General features: G+C 34.7%; 1 protein-coding gene across 2 annotated transcripts in view; it reads left to right on the forward strand.

The window, feature by feature from the left end:
* Nucleotides 1–19,199, forward strand: part of Vrk1 (VRK serine/threonine kinase 1) — a 64,758-nt gene that overhangs the window by 22,630 nt on the left and 22,929 nt on the right. For both annotated transcript variants that reach the window (XM_015495423.2, XM_048799306.1), the window contains exons 3-8: nt 2,103–2,158; nt 11,372–11,441; nt 12,316–12,403; nt 16,142–16,250; nt 16,395–16,487; nt 18,762–18,894. In XM_015495423.2, coding sequence (XP_015350909.1) covers nt 2,103–2,158; nt 11,372–11,441; nt 12,316–12,403; nt 16,142–16,250; nt 16,395–16,487; nt 18,762–18,894 — 549 coding nt within the window. The remainder of the gene's footprint in view (nt 1–2,102; nt 2,159–11,371; nt 11,442–12,315; nt 12,404–16,141; nt 16,251–16,394; nt 16,488–18,761; nt 18,895–19,199) is intronic.

A 19,199-nucleotide genomic window follows, 5' to 3' on the forward strand; every position in this document is an offset into this window, starting at 1 on the left:
CTTGGCAACTGTATATAATGCTTCAGAGAAACATGGAAATGCACATATCTCATTGAAAACTTTATATGATGCTCCTTGCTCCTCAGAGCTAAGTGTAGAACAGGTACTATATGTTTATGTTCCCCTTGTGTTTACCCTTGCTTAATAGTTTCCACATGCCTTGAAATTACTTTTTTAAATTCCAGAATAAACAGGTACTTCTTGACGAGTACAGCTCTTATTTTCCTTGTGCCTGGCATATTTTGCACTTCGTACTGTTTGAGTGGATTATTGAGCTTGCTTTCCTTCCCACCTTTCCTCATCTGAATTATCTAGTATTATTGGGATGCTATCTTCATTTTAATATTCTGTTAAAAAATCTGAACCTGCTTTATTACTAATTTAATATCCAAGTGACATTCCCTGGGGCTGTTCCTCAAGGAGCTCAACCTCTTCATCTGCCCATATTAGCCATTTTTATCAGTTGGTCTTTCTTCTTTAGTCTGAAGTATTTTAGCTTCAGCCCTTCTAAACACTGCTGCTTCCCAGCTGATTGTAGTTTCTTGGTTTCCATTGCCTGTTCCTCTTCATCTCATCAGCTTCTAATGTGAGAGTGCCTTAGGGTTCAGTCCTAGAATTCCTTCTTTCCTGTTTCTACATTCATTCCCTAGGGGGTCTCTTCCAGTCTCAGAGCTTTATATAAATAGTGTATCTGTGTTGATAACTCTCAAATATATTTTCCCTACTTAGGCTGTTCTACTGAACTCAAGATTTAAATATCCAACTGCCTTTTAACATCCATCTGAACTTGGATGTATAATAAACATTTGCAGCTTAAGATACTCCAAAGAATTAGTTCCTTCTGCAGTTTTCTCCATATTAGCGACTTCCTCTTTCCAGTGCTTAGGCCAAAATCATGGAGGCATCTATACCTCAATTTTTCTCTCTTAAACCTTTACCTTCAATCCATCAATGAATCCTGTTGGCTCTCTTTTGAATGTGAGGTCAGTCTGACCAATTATCAACACCTTCCCTTGTTTTCCACGCTGGTTCAAGGTCACTCTTTTCTCCCTTGGAGTACTATTACTTCTTGCTCATTGATCTGCCAGATTCTGCTTTTGCCCCCTGTTCACCAAAATGAGTCTGATCTTGCCAGTCCCCTTCTCAAAACCTTGATGTTACCTGTTAAACCCTGCTGCTTTTCTGATGTCTCCTGTCACTTTTCTCCTCCTTAACTTCTTCTCTCCCAGTTACAAACTTGTCCAGCATGCTCCCACATCTAGTCCTTTGTGCTGGTCTGCCTGGAGTTCTTTTCCCTCTGTACTCTTGGCTCACTTCCTGGATCCCTTGAGACCAGTACTTGAGTAGTGCTGTCCACAAGGTCTCTTCCTACACTGTAACTCTGCCTCCCTTCCTTGCTGGCTTAATTTTTCCCCTGGTACCTACTGCCATCAAACATACTTATTTGTTATCTGTGTCTTTTCTAAATCCCTATTTTCTAGAAACTGGCATTTAAGAGGTATTTGGTAAATAGTGAGAATATGGGCAATGTTATATGCTTAACTCAGTATTCTAAGAAAACAGTGCTTCTTTATTTGCATGAAATAAAAAGACAGTTATGTTAAAATTATTTTGGATGGCAGTTAAAACTTAAGTACATCCTTAAGTATTGATCTGGATGAGTTTTTCCCAAATTAGGAGTTTTTGAACTTCAGTTCCCTATTTTCATACCTTTCAGATGTTCCTTATAAACAGATTTCATAGTTTATTAAAATTTAAAAATTATATCAGTTATTCTTCAGGGAATTCACAACGCATGTTAGAATGTCAAAGGCCATGAATACTTTTGAGTTAAAGAAATATTTAACGTAAACTTGGAGTTTCCTGCAATTAAATTGATCAAATTCTAGAAACCAGAGTTTGTAAGATGCGTTCTAGTTTCAGACATGTTAAAACATGGAACAGTCCTAAAATTGAGGAAATGTGCTGTGATAATATCCTGAAACACATATGGGAACTGAAACTTACTCTTTCAAGGGGTTACAGATATATAGATCTAAATATTGGTATAATATTTATAATAATGTTACTTGTTCTGATTATTATTTAATTTTCTTAAACAGCTGATAGAAATTCTTCAAAATCGGTTGGCAGTGATGCACCCTGTGTGGTGAAAGTGGTAAGAAAATGTTTCAGCTAATATTTTTCTTTGCTTAACTGAAGTTTACATAATATTTATTTTGTAAAACATCCTTTTTGATAAGTATAATTAATTAAACCATAATGTATTACTTTTTAAATAATGTTTTGTAAATATTTTATGAGAAACAAAAGAAGCTTTACAATTTGAAGTAACTTGTGCTCAAGAAGTCCTTCTGGCCTGTTTTGAATTAGAGTGGTACTGGTATTTAGGGTTAAGTGAATAAAAGTGTAGAAATATGCAGCTGTGGAGTAAAAATATTCAGCTCAGTCTTTTCATTTTATCTGTTTGGATTAGGTGAGATACATTTAATATTTACATTACTGATTTAATGTAATTTTATTATATTTTGCATTTATTTCTAGACTTCCACTTGGTTAATATTTTTTCTTTTGACTTATTCCTGATTTTCTTCCCTTCCTTGTTCAGCTCAGTAAATTAAATTATTTATGATTGTTGGCCTTTCTCTTATATGCTAATGTCAAAATTAGTGTGTAAGGATTGACAACATCTCATCTTACATAATAAGCACACTATGAATAACCAGGTCAATTTGCAAATTTATGAACTAAAAAGATGACTTTTTTTTTTTTTTTTTTTAATCAATTATCCACCTTTTTACTTACCAATGTTTGTATGTCCCCTCCCCCAGGGTGTTTTTTTTTCCTTTGGTACCAGCAGTTGAACTCAGGGGCACTCGACCACTGAGCCACACACATCCCCATCCCTGTTTTGTATTTTATTTAGAGACAGGGTTTTACCGAGTTGCATAGGGCGTCAGCCTCTGGAGCCTCCAGGAACCTCAGCTTCTGTGCCTGACCCCCAGAATTCTTTGATACATGTGAAAAACATGTTTTTGTTAAACATAAGAGTCAGCAGAATGTGTTATTTGGGGAAATTAATATATAACTCCCTGTTTTTCCTAAAGGCTTCACAACTCATGAGTTAGAATTACTTGAAAGTTTTTCGTTTTGTTTCACTCAGTTTTTGTTTCACCCAGTTTTTTTGGAACGGAATTGTTTAAGTGATTTTTTTATATATATTTTTAATTGAGTTATAATTTTTACAGGGAAATATGTGGATATAAAATAGTTCCAAGATTTCTGGAAATATGTGTGTAACTGTTTAACTCTTAATCCTATTAACATGTCCACCCCTGCAAAAAGATTCCTCATGTCCTTTGCCAGTTAAATCTCTGCTTCCCAAAACTCTTTGAGGCAAGGACTTGTCTGAGATTTTTTGCCATGGTTTAGTTATTCCTATTCTGAGTATTACATAAATGGAATTATGCAATATATACCACTTGTGCTTAGTATAATATTTTAAAGGTCACATATATTGTTGGTGTATCAGTCATTCATTCCCTTTTATTTTTTTGTTGATACACAATTGGGTTGATTCCAGCTTTGGATTACTATGAATAAGCTTCTATAAATACACTTGTACAAGTGTTTTTATAGATATAGTTTTATTTCTCTTGTATAAATTCTTAGAATTTGAATTACTGGTTTATAGGGATCACATGTTCAGATTTATAATGGTATTTGACAGATTTCCAAAGTGATTGTGCCATTTTGCACATCTATCAGTAATGCATGAGGATTCTGATTGTTCAGTCTCTCTAGTTTAGTATTGTCCTTGTCAGGTTGGCTTGGGTTTTAGCCATTATAGTGGATGTGCATCCATGTCTCATTTTGGCTTCAATTTGCATTTACTTCATGACTAATATTTTTGAGGACTTTTCATTTTACTTAATAGCCATCCATATATATATTTTGTGTATGGAGTGCTTTCTCCATTCTTTTCCCATGCTTCCTTTACATTTTTTTTAGTAGCTGGGTTGTTTTTGCTTTTTTAAAATTGAATAAAAAGAAAGTTATTCTGGATATAAGTCCTGTAGAACATGTTTTGTAAATATTTTCCCCCAGTTTGCTCGTTCATTTTCTGATTGTTTTTTTGCATCTTTTGAGATGGATCATACAATTTTCTCCTTTATTCTGTTAATATGGCAATTACATTGATGATAATTGAGTGTAGAATTAACTTTGCATTTTTAACACATACCCTGCCCAGTCAAATTGTATTATGCTTTTTACCTATTGCTGAAATTGCTTTGATAATATTTTGTTAAGGATTTTTGTGTCTTTTTTCATAAGAGATACTAGTCTTTAAATTTCCCCCCAGTATTTCTAAATTTAGAATTTTCTCTTTTTTTTTATAATTTTTTTTACATGACAGTATATTTTGAAGTGTTATACATACAGAGAATAAGCATAACTTGTTCCAGTTAGGATCCCATTATTCTGGTTGTACATGATGTGGACTTACATTGGTCATGTATTTATATATGAGGATAGGAAAGATATGTTCAATTCATTCTACTATCTTTCCTGTTGTCATGCCTCCTTCCTTCTCTTCATTCCTCTTTGATTGGTCCAATGAATGGCTAATCTTCCCCTCCCTTATTGTGGGTTAGCATCTACGTAGCAAAGAGAACATTTGTCCTTTGGATTGGGGGGATTGGCTTATTTCACTTAGCGTGATAGTCTCCAGTTCCATCCATTTACTGGCAAATGCCATCATTTCATTCTTGTTTATGGCTGAGTAATATTGCGTTGTGTATATATATTGGTTCCATAGCTTGGCTATTGTGAATTGAGCTGCTATAAACACTGATGAGGCTGCACCATTGTAGTATGTGGATTTTAAATTCTTTGGTTATATACTGAGGAGTGGAATAACTGGGTCAAATGGTGTTTCCATTCCAAGATTTCTGAGTAATTTCCAAACTGCTTTCCAGAGTGGTTGAACCAATTTGCAGTCCCATCAGCAAATTGGTATCCTTTTCCCTCCACATTCTCCCAGTGTTTATTGTTGCTTGTATTCCTCATAATTGTCATTCTGACTGGGGTCAAATGGAATCTCAGTGTAGGTTTTTTTTTTTTTTTTTTTTATGTTTTGTTTTAGTTGTAGTTGGACACAATACCTTTATTTTATTTTTATGTGGTGCTGAGGATCGAACCCAGCGCCCTGCACATGCTAGGCGAGCGCTCTACTGCTGAGCCACAACCGAAGCCCTCAGTGTAGTTTTGATTTGCATTTCTCTAATTGCTAGAGATGTTGAATGTTTTTTCATATTTTTTTGACCATTTGTATTTCTTCTGTTAAGTGCCTGTTCAATTTCTTTGCTCATTTATTGATTGGGTTATTTATTTATTTATTTATTTTTTGGTGTTAAGTTTTTTGAGTTATTTGTATATCCTAGAGATTTATGCTCTGTTTGAGGTGCTGGTGGTAAAGATTTTCTCCCATTCTGTAGGCTCTCTCTTTATGTCTCTTCATGTCCTTGATTGTTTCCTTTGCTGTGCAGAAGCTTTTAGTTTGATACCATCCCATTTATTGATTATTGATTTTATTTTTTGCTCTTCCATATTTAGTAGAACGAAATTGAACCTGTCTCTTACCCTGCACAAAATTCAACTCAAAGTGGATCAAGGAGTAAATTTAGAGTTCTCTAATCTCATAGCTGGGCTTGGGAATTAGGACCACGTGAGTGGGCTTTGGTCTCCTTTTTATTCTAAGTGCCTCCAAGAAAAAAAAACTAAGGTTTGCATGGAGCATACTCCACTTCTGTCTTTTAGAGGTCATGGTCCTGAACTACTTTTTGTCTAATTTCTGAAACTGGTGATTTCCTGTATTTGTTTTTGTTTACAGTGGGAGGCTAATTGGGTCCTGCTTATTTCTCCCTTGTGCCCAGAAACAGGTGAAATGATTAAAGTTAAGTGTCAGTGCTTTGTTTTCCTACCATTTCCCCTTTCTTGATGCTCTTTCATTTTAGAGTTTTCTTCTTTCTCACTTTGGAATAACATTTCTTTTTGAATGATTCAGCTTGCTGCTGAGTCCAAGGAACTAAAAATTTTAACATTAAATGGGATAATTTGCATGGAATTGCAGAATATTATCTACATTTGTCTTTGACACAGCAAATTAAGATATTAAATCTATGGGCAAGATTAATTTCTTCATAGGATCTTCTAAAGGTTTTCACTGTGAGAAATAAGCCCTCTTATGACTTCTCATAGTCGTGAGGTTCAAATGATCTGGTTACCTTGGACCCTCTTGGCTGGTTTATTTGTGAAATGGTCTCTGTCTCTTAGAAGGAAGTAGAATATAAACGTGGTTTTTTTTTTTTTTCTTCTGCAGTTACCTGAGATTTTGTTATGTTTATCTTAGAATTACATTTATTATGAATAATTTGAATTATTTCAGTAGTTGCCAGGTGTGGTAGCACATGCCCGTAATCCCAGTGGTTTGGGGGGCTGAGGCAGGAGGATTCCAAGTTCAGGGCCAGCCTCAGCAATTTAGCAGGGCCCTAAACAATTTAGTGAGACCCTATCTCAAAATAAAAATGAGGAATGTAGGGATATAACTCAGTGGAAAAACATCCCTGTGTTAAATCGCCAATACCCTGCTCTTCAGAAAATAAATATTGTTGTTATTCAGTGTAATTTTACTTTTACTCCCTCTTAAATTTATATGGTTAAGGGGAAGAATAGATAGAGAACATATTTTCTTTGTACTGGAGGGGAACAAATTACATGTCTTTATAAGGCTGTTATCAAACCTATTTTAGTTCTTTGCGTCTCCTGTCTTCTCATTTAGTTCTGTTTCCATTGACCCTTATTGCTTTCTCTTTGTAATGAGGAGAGTAATAAATATTCAGTTGATTCTTCTTTTGTATTTAATATTTTAATAACTTTTTCAGTGTTGTAGTTTGAAATCCTGAAAGAATTGATAACTGAAGCAGTGTTATTGATTTTTTTTTTTCCCTTTAAAAGGGAAATTTAGTAATAGCTATTTGCTTCTTTTTCTCCTGATACTCGAATTTTCAGAACTCCCTTAAACTCTTATATCACTCATTGTATTAACATTTATTTTACAATATCACCTGTGATATCCTTCTTCTTTTAAAGGTGGAAGGGGACTAGGGATTGAACTCAGGGGCACCTGACCACTGAGCCACGTCCCCAGCCCTATTTTGTATTTTATTAAGAGACAGGATCTCACTGAGGTGCTTAGCACCTCGCTTTTGCTGAGGCTGGCTTTGAACGAGATCCTGTTATCTCAGCCTCCCTAGCCACTGGGATCAAATCGTGTGCCACCATGCCAAGCTTGTGATATCCTTCTTATACCACTAGTTGTTTTTAGATTTTTTTATGTGTTTATTTCCCTAACTAGATTTTAAGTTATTTGCTAATGAGGGCCTTATTTTACTTTCTTTTTTTGTATACAGTCCTTAAAAGCTTATTTTATTTATTTTTAACCTTAGTTTTTCTACCACCTTTTTAACTGTTCTTTCTGTTCATTTAGTCTCAACTTTTTTTTTTTTTGTACCAGGGATTGAACCCAGAGGTGCTTAACCACTGAATCCATTTCCCCAGCCCTACTCTAAACTTCTTGATGCCATTCACTTTTCTTTCAAATAGGCGCATTCATAATTGACCTTCTTGTAGCTTTATAGTATTCAAAGTTGAAATGAATCATTAAATATAGACAATATAATGAGTATCAAGTCTTTCTAGTACTAAAGTCAGAATATTTATTGAGAAATTTTCATTCTGATATTAGGGACTGTTAAAGATCATGTTTTTCTGTTTGTTGTTCTTTTTTGGTAATGTTAGGGACAGAACCCAGGACTGTCATACATGCCAGGCAAGTGTTCTAATACTCAGCCACACTCTATCCCAAAGTTCATCTTTTCAGAGAATGAGTACTTAACTGGGAAAATTTAATGATTACTAAACAGTAGGATTCAAAACTCTGTTTGCATGTACTATATAATATAAAAATTGTTTTATAAAATGACTGTATATGAAGAAAATATATCAAAATGTTTTCACATTTCAAAAAAAAACATGTATTTTGTCTTGAGAAAATTCTTACAAATGTCATTTAAGAAATAAAGGGAAATTGATTTTTATTTTGAAGTTAGACTTAATGTGATAGTATGTTAAACAGTGGTTTGCAATCCTGGTTTTACAGTATAATCAGAATCTCTGATTGGAGGGTTTGGTTATTGGTATTTTTAGTAAAGCTCCCATGTGATTCTTTTGTGCATCAAAGTTGAGAACCACTATAGAATCTGGCACACAGAACACCTGAATTATTTTAAGTGTAATCATGTTTGCACCCACATTTTTATTCTTGTTTTTTGATCATTTTCTAGGCAAGTAGGGGCTTGCAGGTAGGGTACCCTGTGCTTCTGTTGTGGGTTTCCACCTTAATGTAGAAGACTTGTTACTGCTGATGTATCTGCTCGTGAAAAGAACTCTAAGTAGTTAATGTACACATTTTTCATATTTGTTATTGGAGTGAAGCGAAGACATATATATTTAAGGTAGATGTTTAGGCACATGCTGGAAATAATGTTCTCCCTTCTATCCAGTGAAGATCTGTTGTATTTTGGGCCTTCATCCATGACTTGTGAAAACAGCTGTGACATGGTGATGTTGAATCACCAAGGATAGAAGCTTGTATTCTTTGCTTCTAGATAACGTATATTCTATTTTGTTTCAGGAAAGTAAATGGGCAGAGAGAAATGGCAGATTGATAATAAATTGGATAATGCAAAAAAAGAAATTCTCTTTTTCTTTTCTTTTCTTTTTTGCTAACAAAGACAACAAGAAATTAGTTTTTTGAATTGTACTCACCCTTTGTGCTTATGCCAGTAGCAGAACTGGAGGTGGAGATTAGGTTTTTGGATCATGTAACATAATAGTTCATTGTATCATAGTCTTTTACCAGTGTGAACTGATAGAAATCTGTACTTCAAAGTTGCTTAGAAAGAAGTTTGCAGACTGATGTTTGATTTTCCTTGCTGACGTTATGAGAAGTGACCTGAATTTTCAATTCATATGTCATAATTTTTTGGTAGGAAGAAGAAACTTTGTACAGCTTAATTTTTAAATGGCAGCCAGTTCATTTTAGATGGTGCCATTGAAATATATCACATTTTAATTTTTTTTCTGTTGTCATCTTCATTTTGACACTTAGAAGTCTTAAAGAAACGTTTAGTGATATTCTAGTTAAAATGTCAGTCCCAATTTCTTTTCTAAATCTTGGCTATTATAGAGTTGGCAAAGTATTTTAGGTTTGAAATATGTTAATAAAATTTTAGTTATGAGTTAAGGTATTTTCTCCAACAGAAATAGCTAGCTTTGGCTAGAATGCAGTGCCAAGGAAGTAGCTCCTTTATTTTGTTATAATGGAAGCTTATTGGATTAGAAAAAAGTATGAAATGAGCTCAAAGAGCCTTCATTGTAGTGGGGCTTTCATTATAATGGCCTGATTTATATGGTTGATTCTCATTATTATAAGTTTAATAAATTATTGCCTGAAGGAAAACTTGAAAATTAAAGTTGATATGACATAGGTTGAAACTGAATAAATCAAAAATTTTATACTGATGGTAATAAGCCAGGATTTGTCTTAGGAAAACCCCTTACAAACCTGAATTATATTATTGAACAATTCCAAAAGTTAACCAAAATTCCTTCTCTTTATTTCCTTTTCTTTATTTCTTACACTGATTCTGTGACTCTTACTCCGTCATTGCCTTGCAACATTCATACATGTCTCTCAGCTACCATTACTGCTAGAGAAGGGGGCACAGGTTATGGAAAAACTTGAGGTGCTGAGTAGGCAATTTAGGGATTGTATCCTCGAACTTCAATATGTTGATTGGTTCAATATGTTGATATGTTTCTAAGGAGTTGATGCCATGCCAAGCTCATGTGAACCACTCTTCCAAGGCTGGGCTGGCAAGTATACTTACCTTGACAGAAGAGGAAAGCTTATTTTTAGGTCCTGATCCAAGTGTTACACAGGTTGCCCCTTTGCTGTTATACTCATTCATAACTGGTATTGCTTGACTCTAGATTGGCAGTCTTCCTGTAAGTACTTTAACTAGGGATTTCTATTTTTTGAATTACAAAAATCCAGGATAAGACACTGTATGTATAAGTGTGGTTTTATTTAAATCTCATGGAGCAAAATGAACTTCTGTGTCAGTTGAGGGTTTTTGAGTGGGGGGAAAAAACAGTTGTATATATTTTCACAAGTTTTCTGTCAGTTAAGATGATGGGCCTCATTTATGAGGTCTCTTACTGCTCTGTTGAACCTTAAACTTCAGCTATGCAGCTATTCCATCCAAAATAATTTTCTTTATACCTCCTAAAGAAGAGCAACTCTCAAATTAATTTGGAAATGTTTACTTCCTTATTTGAAGGTTTCACTGCTTTTAAACTTTTCCCCAATTCTCAATAAATAAGATAGATAATAAATAAGAAAATATCAAACACTAAGTAAATACTAAATGAGTAAAAATTCACAATTTAAGAAGTCCATAAAATTCTGTTTTTCACCTTTCCATATTTATTTAACAAGGCAAAACTCCTTACCAGCTATTATTTCCTGTTGTTCAGAATATCTTTTTGTTGATGTCCCTTAAAATATGAAATGAATGCAGTTCAGTAAGTTGGTGGAAAATTGTCACTAAGCCCCATTTTCTTTTAGACATTAAATTATTATATGGGAAATAAGTTGTAGGGCTCCTTGGTTTGGAAAATAATGGGAATCAGTGTCAGAAAGGAAAGTATACAGCTCAGTGGACAGTGCTCGCTTGCTTTGGAGATCCAGAATGCTAAGGTCTGTTTCTTCTAGTTCTGATACACTGGAACAAACTGTGATGAGAAACAGCAGAAGAGTGGGAGTTTGCCATTAATTGGTTAAATCAGGTATTGAGATTTTATTAAATCTCAGAAATATCTTGTAGCCCCTTGGTGATACAGTTAACATGGTTGCTGGTCTTTGCTTAAGGGAAAGCTTAATAAAGATGAAAATTAGTTTAAACGTTTTTCTTAAACTTCTGCAAAGACCGAGCTGTGTATCTGGTTTTGTATATTTTATTGGTTTTGAAAATGGAACTTGAGAGATATATAAGTTATGGACTATTCTGAGAGTATCGAAAAGATTCTTAAATAGTTGGGCTTAATCTTTAAACAGTTATAAATCTAAGTATGAGAATTACAGTGTTTTGAAAGAAATTAATTTATTAGTCTGTGTTGAAAGTTCACTGTAAATAACTCAATAATTTTAACTAGTACTGGTACTAATTAAGTCTTATATTTTAAGGAACCTAGTGACAATGGACCTCTTTTTACTGAATTGAAATTTTACCAGCGAGCTGCTAAACCAGAGCAAAGTAAGAAATACAATATACATATATTAATACTTTTTAAATGACCAATCCCATTTTAGGTTATTTTGTGTCATCTAAGACTAGAGCATTACATCTTTTGACCCTTGATTATTTTTGCTTTATAAATAAATTTCATTTAAATGAGACTTGTATGAAATGATTCGGATTTCTTAATAGGTTTGTTATAAGATTTTACTGATGATATATAGAATAAAGATAAAAAAATAGAATAAAGATAAAGTATGATTTAGGGAATATTGTTAAAAAATTTAGCAGTAACTCTAATCTGTGAGTTAGACTCAAGAATCTCCAAATCTTTTTGAGTATTTTTCTAAATTCTGTAGAGCATAACCTGGGGGGTTGCATAATTGATGAGATAGAACAGAGAGTGTCTGAGTCAAGAGCAGAACTTCTTCCAGCTGCTCTGCTTCCTTCTATCTTAACACCTCCCCTCTAAGAATCCAAAACTTACAATAGGAACGAAGAAAAGCTACCAAAAAGCTACCGTATCTCCTAGATTTGTGTTTGCTGATTGAGGAAGAGATCTAATGACTGAGGGAAGAAAACCAAACTTACAGATTGGGCTAGAGGGCATGTTGTCCTGTGGAAACAAGTAAACATAGCCAGAGTTGAAATGCAACTGAAGTACAGTGGCTTTTAAAAAAATGCTTTTTGCAGGTTTTTCACTTTAGAAGCAATTTAGGTAACAATTTTGTAGGCTAATAAAAATGCTTTGTACTTTTTGTTTTTGGTTATACTGTACTTTTATGAATAAAGATGAAGTCTTGTGTAAGTACATCCTACTTTTTTAGTGATTTAAAAAAAAATTATTATGTTTATAGTAGTTGTAATCACAAGCCTCTGTTTTAACTTACAGTTCAGAAATGGGTTCGTACACATAAAATGAAGTACCTTGGTGTTCCTAAGTATTGGGGATCTGGCCTACATGATAAAAATGGAAAAAGGTAAAAATGCATGGTTTGTTTTTCTTTTCCCTCTTTTGAGCATTTCCTATCCATTTGCTTTAGTCAAGAATTATGTATTGAGCATCCAACAATGTCAGTAGGTAAGAGTGTGTCAGCGAATAAGAAGAATAAGCTGTTATCTCTACCTTCTGCTTTACATAGCAGCAGACTGATACTCTGTTAGAAAGGGTGTGCCTCTCTAATTTAACTACTTCTATGGAGCAATATCAATTAGCTGAAGCCTGACAAAGGGAACAAAGCCCAAAGGGCCCTGCATTTCCCTCCCTTTGAAATAAACACATGCATACCACTACATTCTTGAGGCAAAAGAGAGCCCTTAGGATTCCATTTGGTATTTCATGTTGGATATATTATCTGACCATGGGAAATTAGAGTCTTATTCTTTATGAAGGCTTTAGTTTAGTTGATGAGAGAAAACAAAATGCATGAAACATTTCAAGAACAGTTAAATGCTAAATTGTGAATTTGTCTCAAGATATTTTAGGAATTGAGAGAATAGAATGTTGTTGGAATAGTTGAGTTGGAGAAAACTCCTAATACTTTGTATAATTGGTGCCTTTTAAATATTCATATGAATGATTGGAACTGGGTATATTGGTTAGAATGCTCTTAGTTACAAGGAAAGGAAAACTTTGACTCAGCCATCTTAATCACCCAGGGCCCAGGTATCTTGTCTTCCTATTTTGCCTCATCTTGGCTGTAGTTCTCCATTGTATGGCCTCAGGGTGGATGTCCCACTTCTAGACACAGACCCAATGGCAGAAAATGATACCATCATCTCCTGAGTTTCCCTTTTCTAGAAATCTTCCCTGGAGTCCTGTGGCAGAATTCCTCTTACATTTTCTTGTCAGGCTTTTGTTAGTGCTCTCTCTCAATAGGCACTGGGAGGGGCAAGGTGGTCACAGGTATTGACTTGGTGCAACGCATGGTTGTGTGGAGGAGGGCAGATGCCCAGACCAAATTGGTGCCATTAGAAAAGATAGAGCAGGGGCAGCTCTTGACAATCATCCGTTTCTGGGGAGTATGGGAACTCCCTGATATCACATGTAACATTACCTGTGGTTTTGATGGAACAAGTTTGCTTTGAGGTGACCAGAGCCAGAGAGACACGGTGGGTCATAGGCTGGCATAAGCTGTGGCAAGGACGCCAGAAGAGAACTTCAGAAGTGCCAGAGTGTGGGGACTGGAACCAGACACATTCCTGCCTGTGTTAGCTCACTGTTCACAAGTGGTGTGTGCGGGGGTGGGGGATGGGACACCTTACCTCAGCCTGTTTGTTTTATAAACTGAGTACATGACTCGTGCCTAAAATCATGGATGAGGTTTTGATTTACTTCTTAGGTGGAAGCTCTTAAAAATAACTATTATAGGTCTATCAACAGTTTAAAAAAAATAGTAAGGTTATTCTTCTAACCACCTCTCCTGCCAAAAATCATCACTTTTCCCTGTAGCTTATTTAAATTAATACACACACAGAGCTTAGAACAGTGTTAAGATTGTAAAAACGTAGCTGCTATCATTATGAAATCATTTATACTGATCTATATTTTCCCATTACTTGAATTGTCACATCCAACTCCCCAGAAGAAAATACATGAAAGGTTTTACTTTAAAGGAGTTCTTCAGAAATAACCTTTATTTTACTACTCTATGATAGATAGAATTGTCTTTCTAGAATCATGCTTCAGTTGATATTTATAATTTAGAAATGGTGAGATTAGGGATTGTTTGGAATAGTGCTGCAGTCTGGCTGGGCACAATCAGGAGCCACTTGTCAAAAGAAACTAACTTTATTTTTAGAACCACACACGCCAAACAAAACAGCCTCTCAGGAAAAACCCTCAGAGCCTCAACTGCCACCACCGGCTTTCCACAAGCCTCTCTCTCCCCCCCAAGCTTCTCTCCACCTCCCACAATCCTCCTGCTCTTGAGGCCGATTGGCTGGGTCATGTGGGCGGAGCCAAAAAAGTCCCCCAATGAGCAGCTCCGTGGTCTGAAAGGGCAGGGAAACAGCCCAATGAGCATCACCGCAGAGGAGCCAATCAGCTAGATGTTGCTGGGGCCGCTGTGAGCCAATCATCAGCCGGCAGCTGGAAGTTTGCTGGGGCCCCTTCGGCTGTGGCTTTCAACAGAATAGTGATGGGGTGATCTGTGGATAAAGACAAAGACCTATTTGATATGATTTGTTAATAGATCCTATGTTGCATCAAGTAATTGTGTTTTAACCCTCTTTCAGACTGTCAGCAGAAGTTTGTATTTTTGTTATGCATGTTATTATAATAATTACACCCATCACTTATTTGTTAAAGCAAAAATGTACATGTGTCCTGGTGTCATCTCAACTTTTCAAACCCTGTTATACAAAAGAAATCAGAAAGTCAAAATCACTGTTCCCTCTATTATTTCAGGATACCAGGAAATCTTACAGGAATGAATACCTGTTGCCACTAATTAATTGTATGACTTTGGATGTATTACTTGACTCCCTATATTATTTTGTTTATTAAAAGATATATAGACAAGAAGATCTTTAATTCTCTTCCAGTTCAAAAATGGAGAGAATCCTGATTTTTTTTTTTTTTTGTAAATTTGGTGTGTTGTCTTTTAATGTTAGCTCTTCCTTCCCTTTTAAATTCATGTTGTATTTCTAATATAGAAGCCTACAACATTTAAGTGGGATTTTTGTCTTCTAGTGCTGTTTATTTTGTACTGTGGATATAGTGGTTAACTGCTGGAGGACAGATGGGGTGATCAGAGTATCTGCCTTATGGATGGGGCCAGGCTGAAGTGCTCAGAGCAGTGCTGTGCTTACTCCAGGCATCCAGCGTATGCTTGCTCTTGGGAGGATGATGATTCGTAATCCTACCCTATTGGAAGATAGCTGGATACATTTTGAGTGTGGTCTTGGTTTTTTTTTTTTTTTTTTTTTTTTGAATGATTTAACTAGACAAGTTAGAAATTGGAAAGCTTCTGCAAAGCAGTAATGTTTTTCATTACATACTGAATCTTAGAATTGGAAAGCTATAACAGACCTTAGAAAGGGTGAGTTTTCAATACTTCATTTTATGTCTGTAGAAGTTGTGGCCTAAGGAAGTAATGTTACTTGCCCAAGGTGACATGATTGGTTTCTTGCAAAACTAAAAATCGTCATATTTTTCCTGGATATTTCTTCTTCCGTAAATTTCAGCCAATAACTTTTTAATGTATCATCCGTTTATACCATTTAGACATTTTATGTATCTATTATAGCATCTGTTGATGATCATGGTATAGATTATTAGTGCTGCTGAAATGTACCTTAAAAATAGAGAAAATAGTCAAAAGAATGAAGCTATTATCTAGGAACATAAATTAATACTAACTGTGAGAATAATTAGTGCTTTTATTATTTTGTTTTATTTTTGCTGTAGATGAATCTGGTGGATTCTCTTTGTGGGCATTATCTTAAATTAAATATTATCTCTTCTAACTAGTTGAGACCAGGAACAGAGCCCTTGTACAAGTAAAGGGCAAGGTAGGAAAGCACTGACTTTTTTTGAGATTTCTGGTTGAGAGAAATATTTCAAATGTTTGTGTATATTTCTTTGTTTCATTTTTAGACTACTGTCTTACTCTATATTTCCTTGAAAAAAATTACTTTGAAAGCAGAGTTCTCAGTGCAAAGTATGGTTTTCCTGAGTTATATTTTCTTCATTGACTTTTCTTGTTTGACTTCAGTTACAGGTTTATGATAATGGATCGCTTTGGGAGTGACCTTCAGAAAATATATGAAGCAAATGCCAAAAGATTTTCTCGGAAAACGGTCTTGAAGCTAAGCTTAAGAATTGTATGTGAGCTACATTCTTCATGTTTTTTTAAAAAATCATTTTTTTAATAAAGCAAAGGCTGTATTAACTGTGTATTGAAGTTTGGTCCTCTGCTGGTTGTGTTAGGTACTGCATTAATTTATTTTGTATGATATTTTCCTTAGCTGGATATTCTGGAATATATTCATGAGCATGAGTATGTACATGGAGATATTAAGGCCTCAAATCTTCTTCTGAGCTACAAGAATCCTGACCAGGTAGCTTTGGAACTTTAGTTTCTTCTGTTTAAAATGTATTATTTGAAAACAAATATGGTTGCTTTGAACTCTTGAACCCATGCAGAAGTTTTACTTTTTGAAGTTAAAAAGGTAATAATAATATTTCTTCTTGACACTTTTATCTAGTTAACATTCTACATTTTTGATGCAATTTGTTGGCACTTGATCAAGTTGGCTATTTTGCCCTAAATAATATTCAGAAGAAGTACTTGTGATACAAAATGAATTTCAAATAGCTGTTTGGGGGTGGAAGCTTAAAATTATATAGTACACCAATGAATTATGTTTGCCTGTCTGCTTTGTCACTTTTTTTATTTCCTTTGTTCAAGAAATCCATCAAATGTAAGTGTTCTGTTACATGGAAAATTTGGTCTTTAACATGTTGATTATTCAAATCAATTGGTTTACAGAAATATCTGAGCTGTCTAAATTTGTATACCCTTAGTGTTTGGAATTCAAATGTGCGTTTTTTAGTTTATTACATTCTCTTTGTGATATTTTACTGTTTAAGGCAAGGAGAAAAGCTAATGTTATTATACCTTTTTTGGGGGATCAGTTTAGTTGGAGTAGAGGAATCTATATAATTTTCTTGTATCTTCCATAATTTTGATAAAAGTAAGCTTTATTTGACACTCATAGTTGGGCCATAATTCTCATTTCTTTTTTTTTTTTTTAATATTTATTTTTTATTTTATTTTTTTTTCAGCCGACACAACATTGTTGTTTGTATGTGGTGCTGAGGATCAAACCCGGGCGTCACACATGCCAGGCGAGCGGGCTACCGCTTGAGCCACACCCCCAGCCCCATAATTCTCATTTCTTAGCTTGATATACATAGAAGATTTAAACATTCTAAATATGTTGGGTACTTTGATTATTGCAATCATTTGTTAGTATTTTATGTCATTCTTTTTTTCTTTCAAACCCTGTTTTAATTCCCTCTTGCTTCATTTTGCTTTTTGCTTTGGCTCTCCTTTTTACCATTATCTTGTATGTTTGCTCCCCTCTACTCCCACATCAGTGGTGGTGGGCATAAGGGTCGCTTAACAGAAGAAAGTTGCTATAGTTTGACTCACAAATCTTAAAAGCAGTCTCAGAATTAGTCCAACTCTTTCTAGCCATCTCATTTAAGGTGCTTCTCTCTTGAAAATAAAATAGCCAAGAACCAGAGCAGTAAGGATTCCATTAATTAAAGTAGTATGGACTTGTATAATATGATAAAAATGCAACTTACATTAGTTTGCACTTGGCTAAAGCATGCTGCTTTTGTTTATGTGGAAATATTTTGTAGCTCTGTTATCTTTCAGAGATTCTTCTTTCAGTATTAGATCTATCTTTGTATTTTTTACTTCAGTTTCCTGTTTTGCCTGCATGCATATATTTGTAATAGTTACCCAGAATTAGAGATGTGATATATGGCTATAGGATAGAAGACAGCCAAATATGCAGTCTTGTGTGCTACTCAGATCCACATGTATCTGCCCCCAGATATGTGTGTATGTATTATTCAGATTTAGCTTAGATTATGAAGACTTGCTTTAATATACAGTATTTAAATGTCGATAAAGGCCTTATCTAAAAGTTCTTAATGATCTTTATTAGGATCCTTGAAATATTTTTATGAAGTAAATTCATATTTGATTATTTTATAAGTGAAGTAATAGGAATAGAAGATAACTTGTATCTATCTGTTCTGTTAGCAGTCTTATGCTCTGTGTGCTTTTCTTTGTGGGAAGTGCTAGTTGTGTTGCCACATGTATTGATGATTGACTTTGTGCTCAATTTTGTTTTAACCTCTCTATAAGATAAAGTAAGATTTATAAGAGTTGGTAAATTGAGGAGACAAGATTGGTTACAAGTTTAGTACATACTTTAAAAAGTATACAAAGTCAATTAATACTTTGGACCATGGCGACATATCATTTAACATTTTTATTAAAAAAAAAAAAATCTTGGGCTGGATGTGTGGCTCCATGGCAGAGTAACTTGCCTAGCATGCACAAGGACCTGGGTTTGGTACTCAGAACTGCAAAAAATAAGTAAAAAAGTTTTTTTTTTTTTTTTTTTTTTGAAAGCCTTTCGGAATTGAATATTTATTATTGTGTACATTTTGCTTCTAACCTGTTTGTGGTGCTGTAGTTTGTCCTTGTAGGTGAATGCACCCTCAAATGAAGTATTTTATTTCTGTACAGCAAAGAAGTATAGTTACAATGATTTTGGCTTTAATTTGTCTTCGTACTTGAAAATTTATAGGTTTACTTGGTAGATTATGGCCTTGCTTATCGGTACTGTCCAGAAGGAGTTCATAAAGAATACAAAGAGGACCCCAAAAGATGTCATGATGGCACTCTTGAATTCACCAGCATTGATGCACACAATGGCGTGGGTATGTCCTCGGTATTTGAATGAGAAATACGCTGCTAATGTTTTCAACAGAATTCCTACATGAGTCTTAATTATGCATAAATATAAACAGGGAGATAAGAATTAAAGAGGCAGAATGGGATGGGGAAAGACGGCAGAGGTTAGACTCCTACAGTTATATAACATGGCCCTCATGCATTCTCTTCCCTCTCATGTCCTATCCTTCCAAGATGTCTGAGAATGTTGCAGTGGCAAGGTAGTTCATTTCATTCCAGTGAAGATTTCTTTTTGGTTTTAAATAGCTTTAATTGAAATATTTGTTTGTTT

Source organism: Marmota marmota, unplaced genomic scaffold, assembly GCF_001458135.2.
Source record: "Marmota marmota marmota unplaced genomic scaffold, marMar, whole genome shotgun sequence".
NCBI classification, from domain to species: Eukaryota; Metazoa; Chordata; class Mammalia; order Rodentia; family Sciuridae; genus Marmota; species Marmota marmota.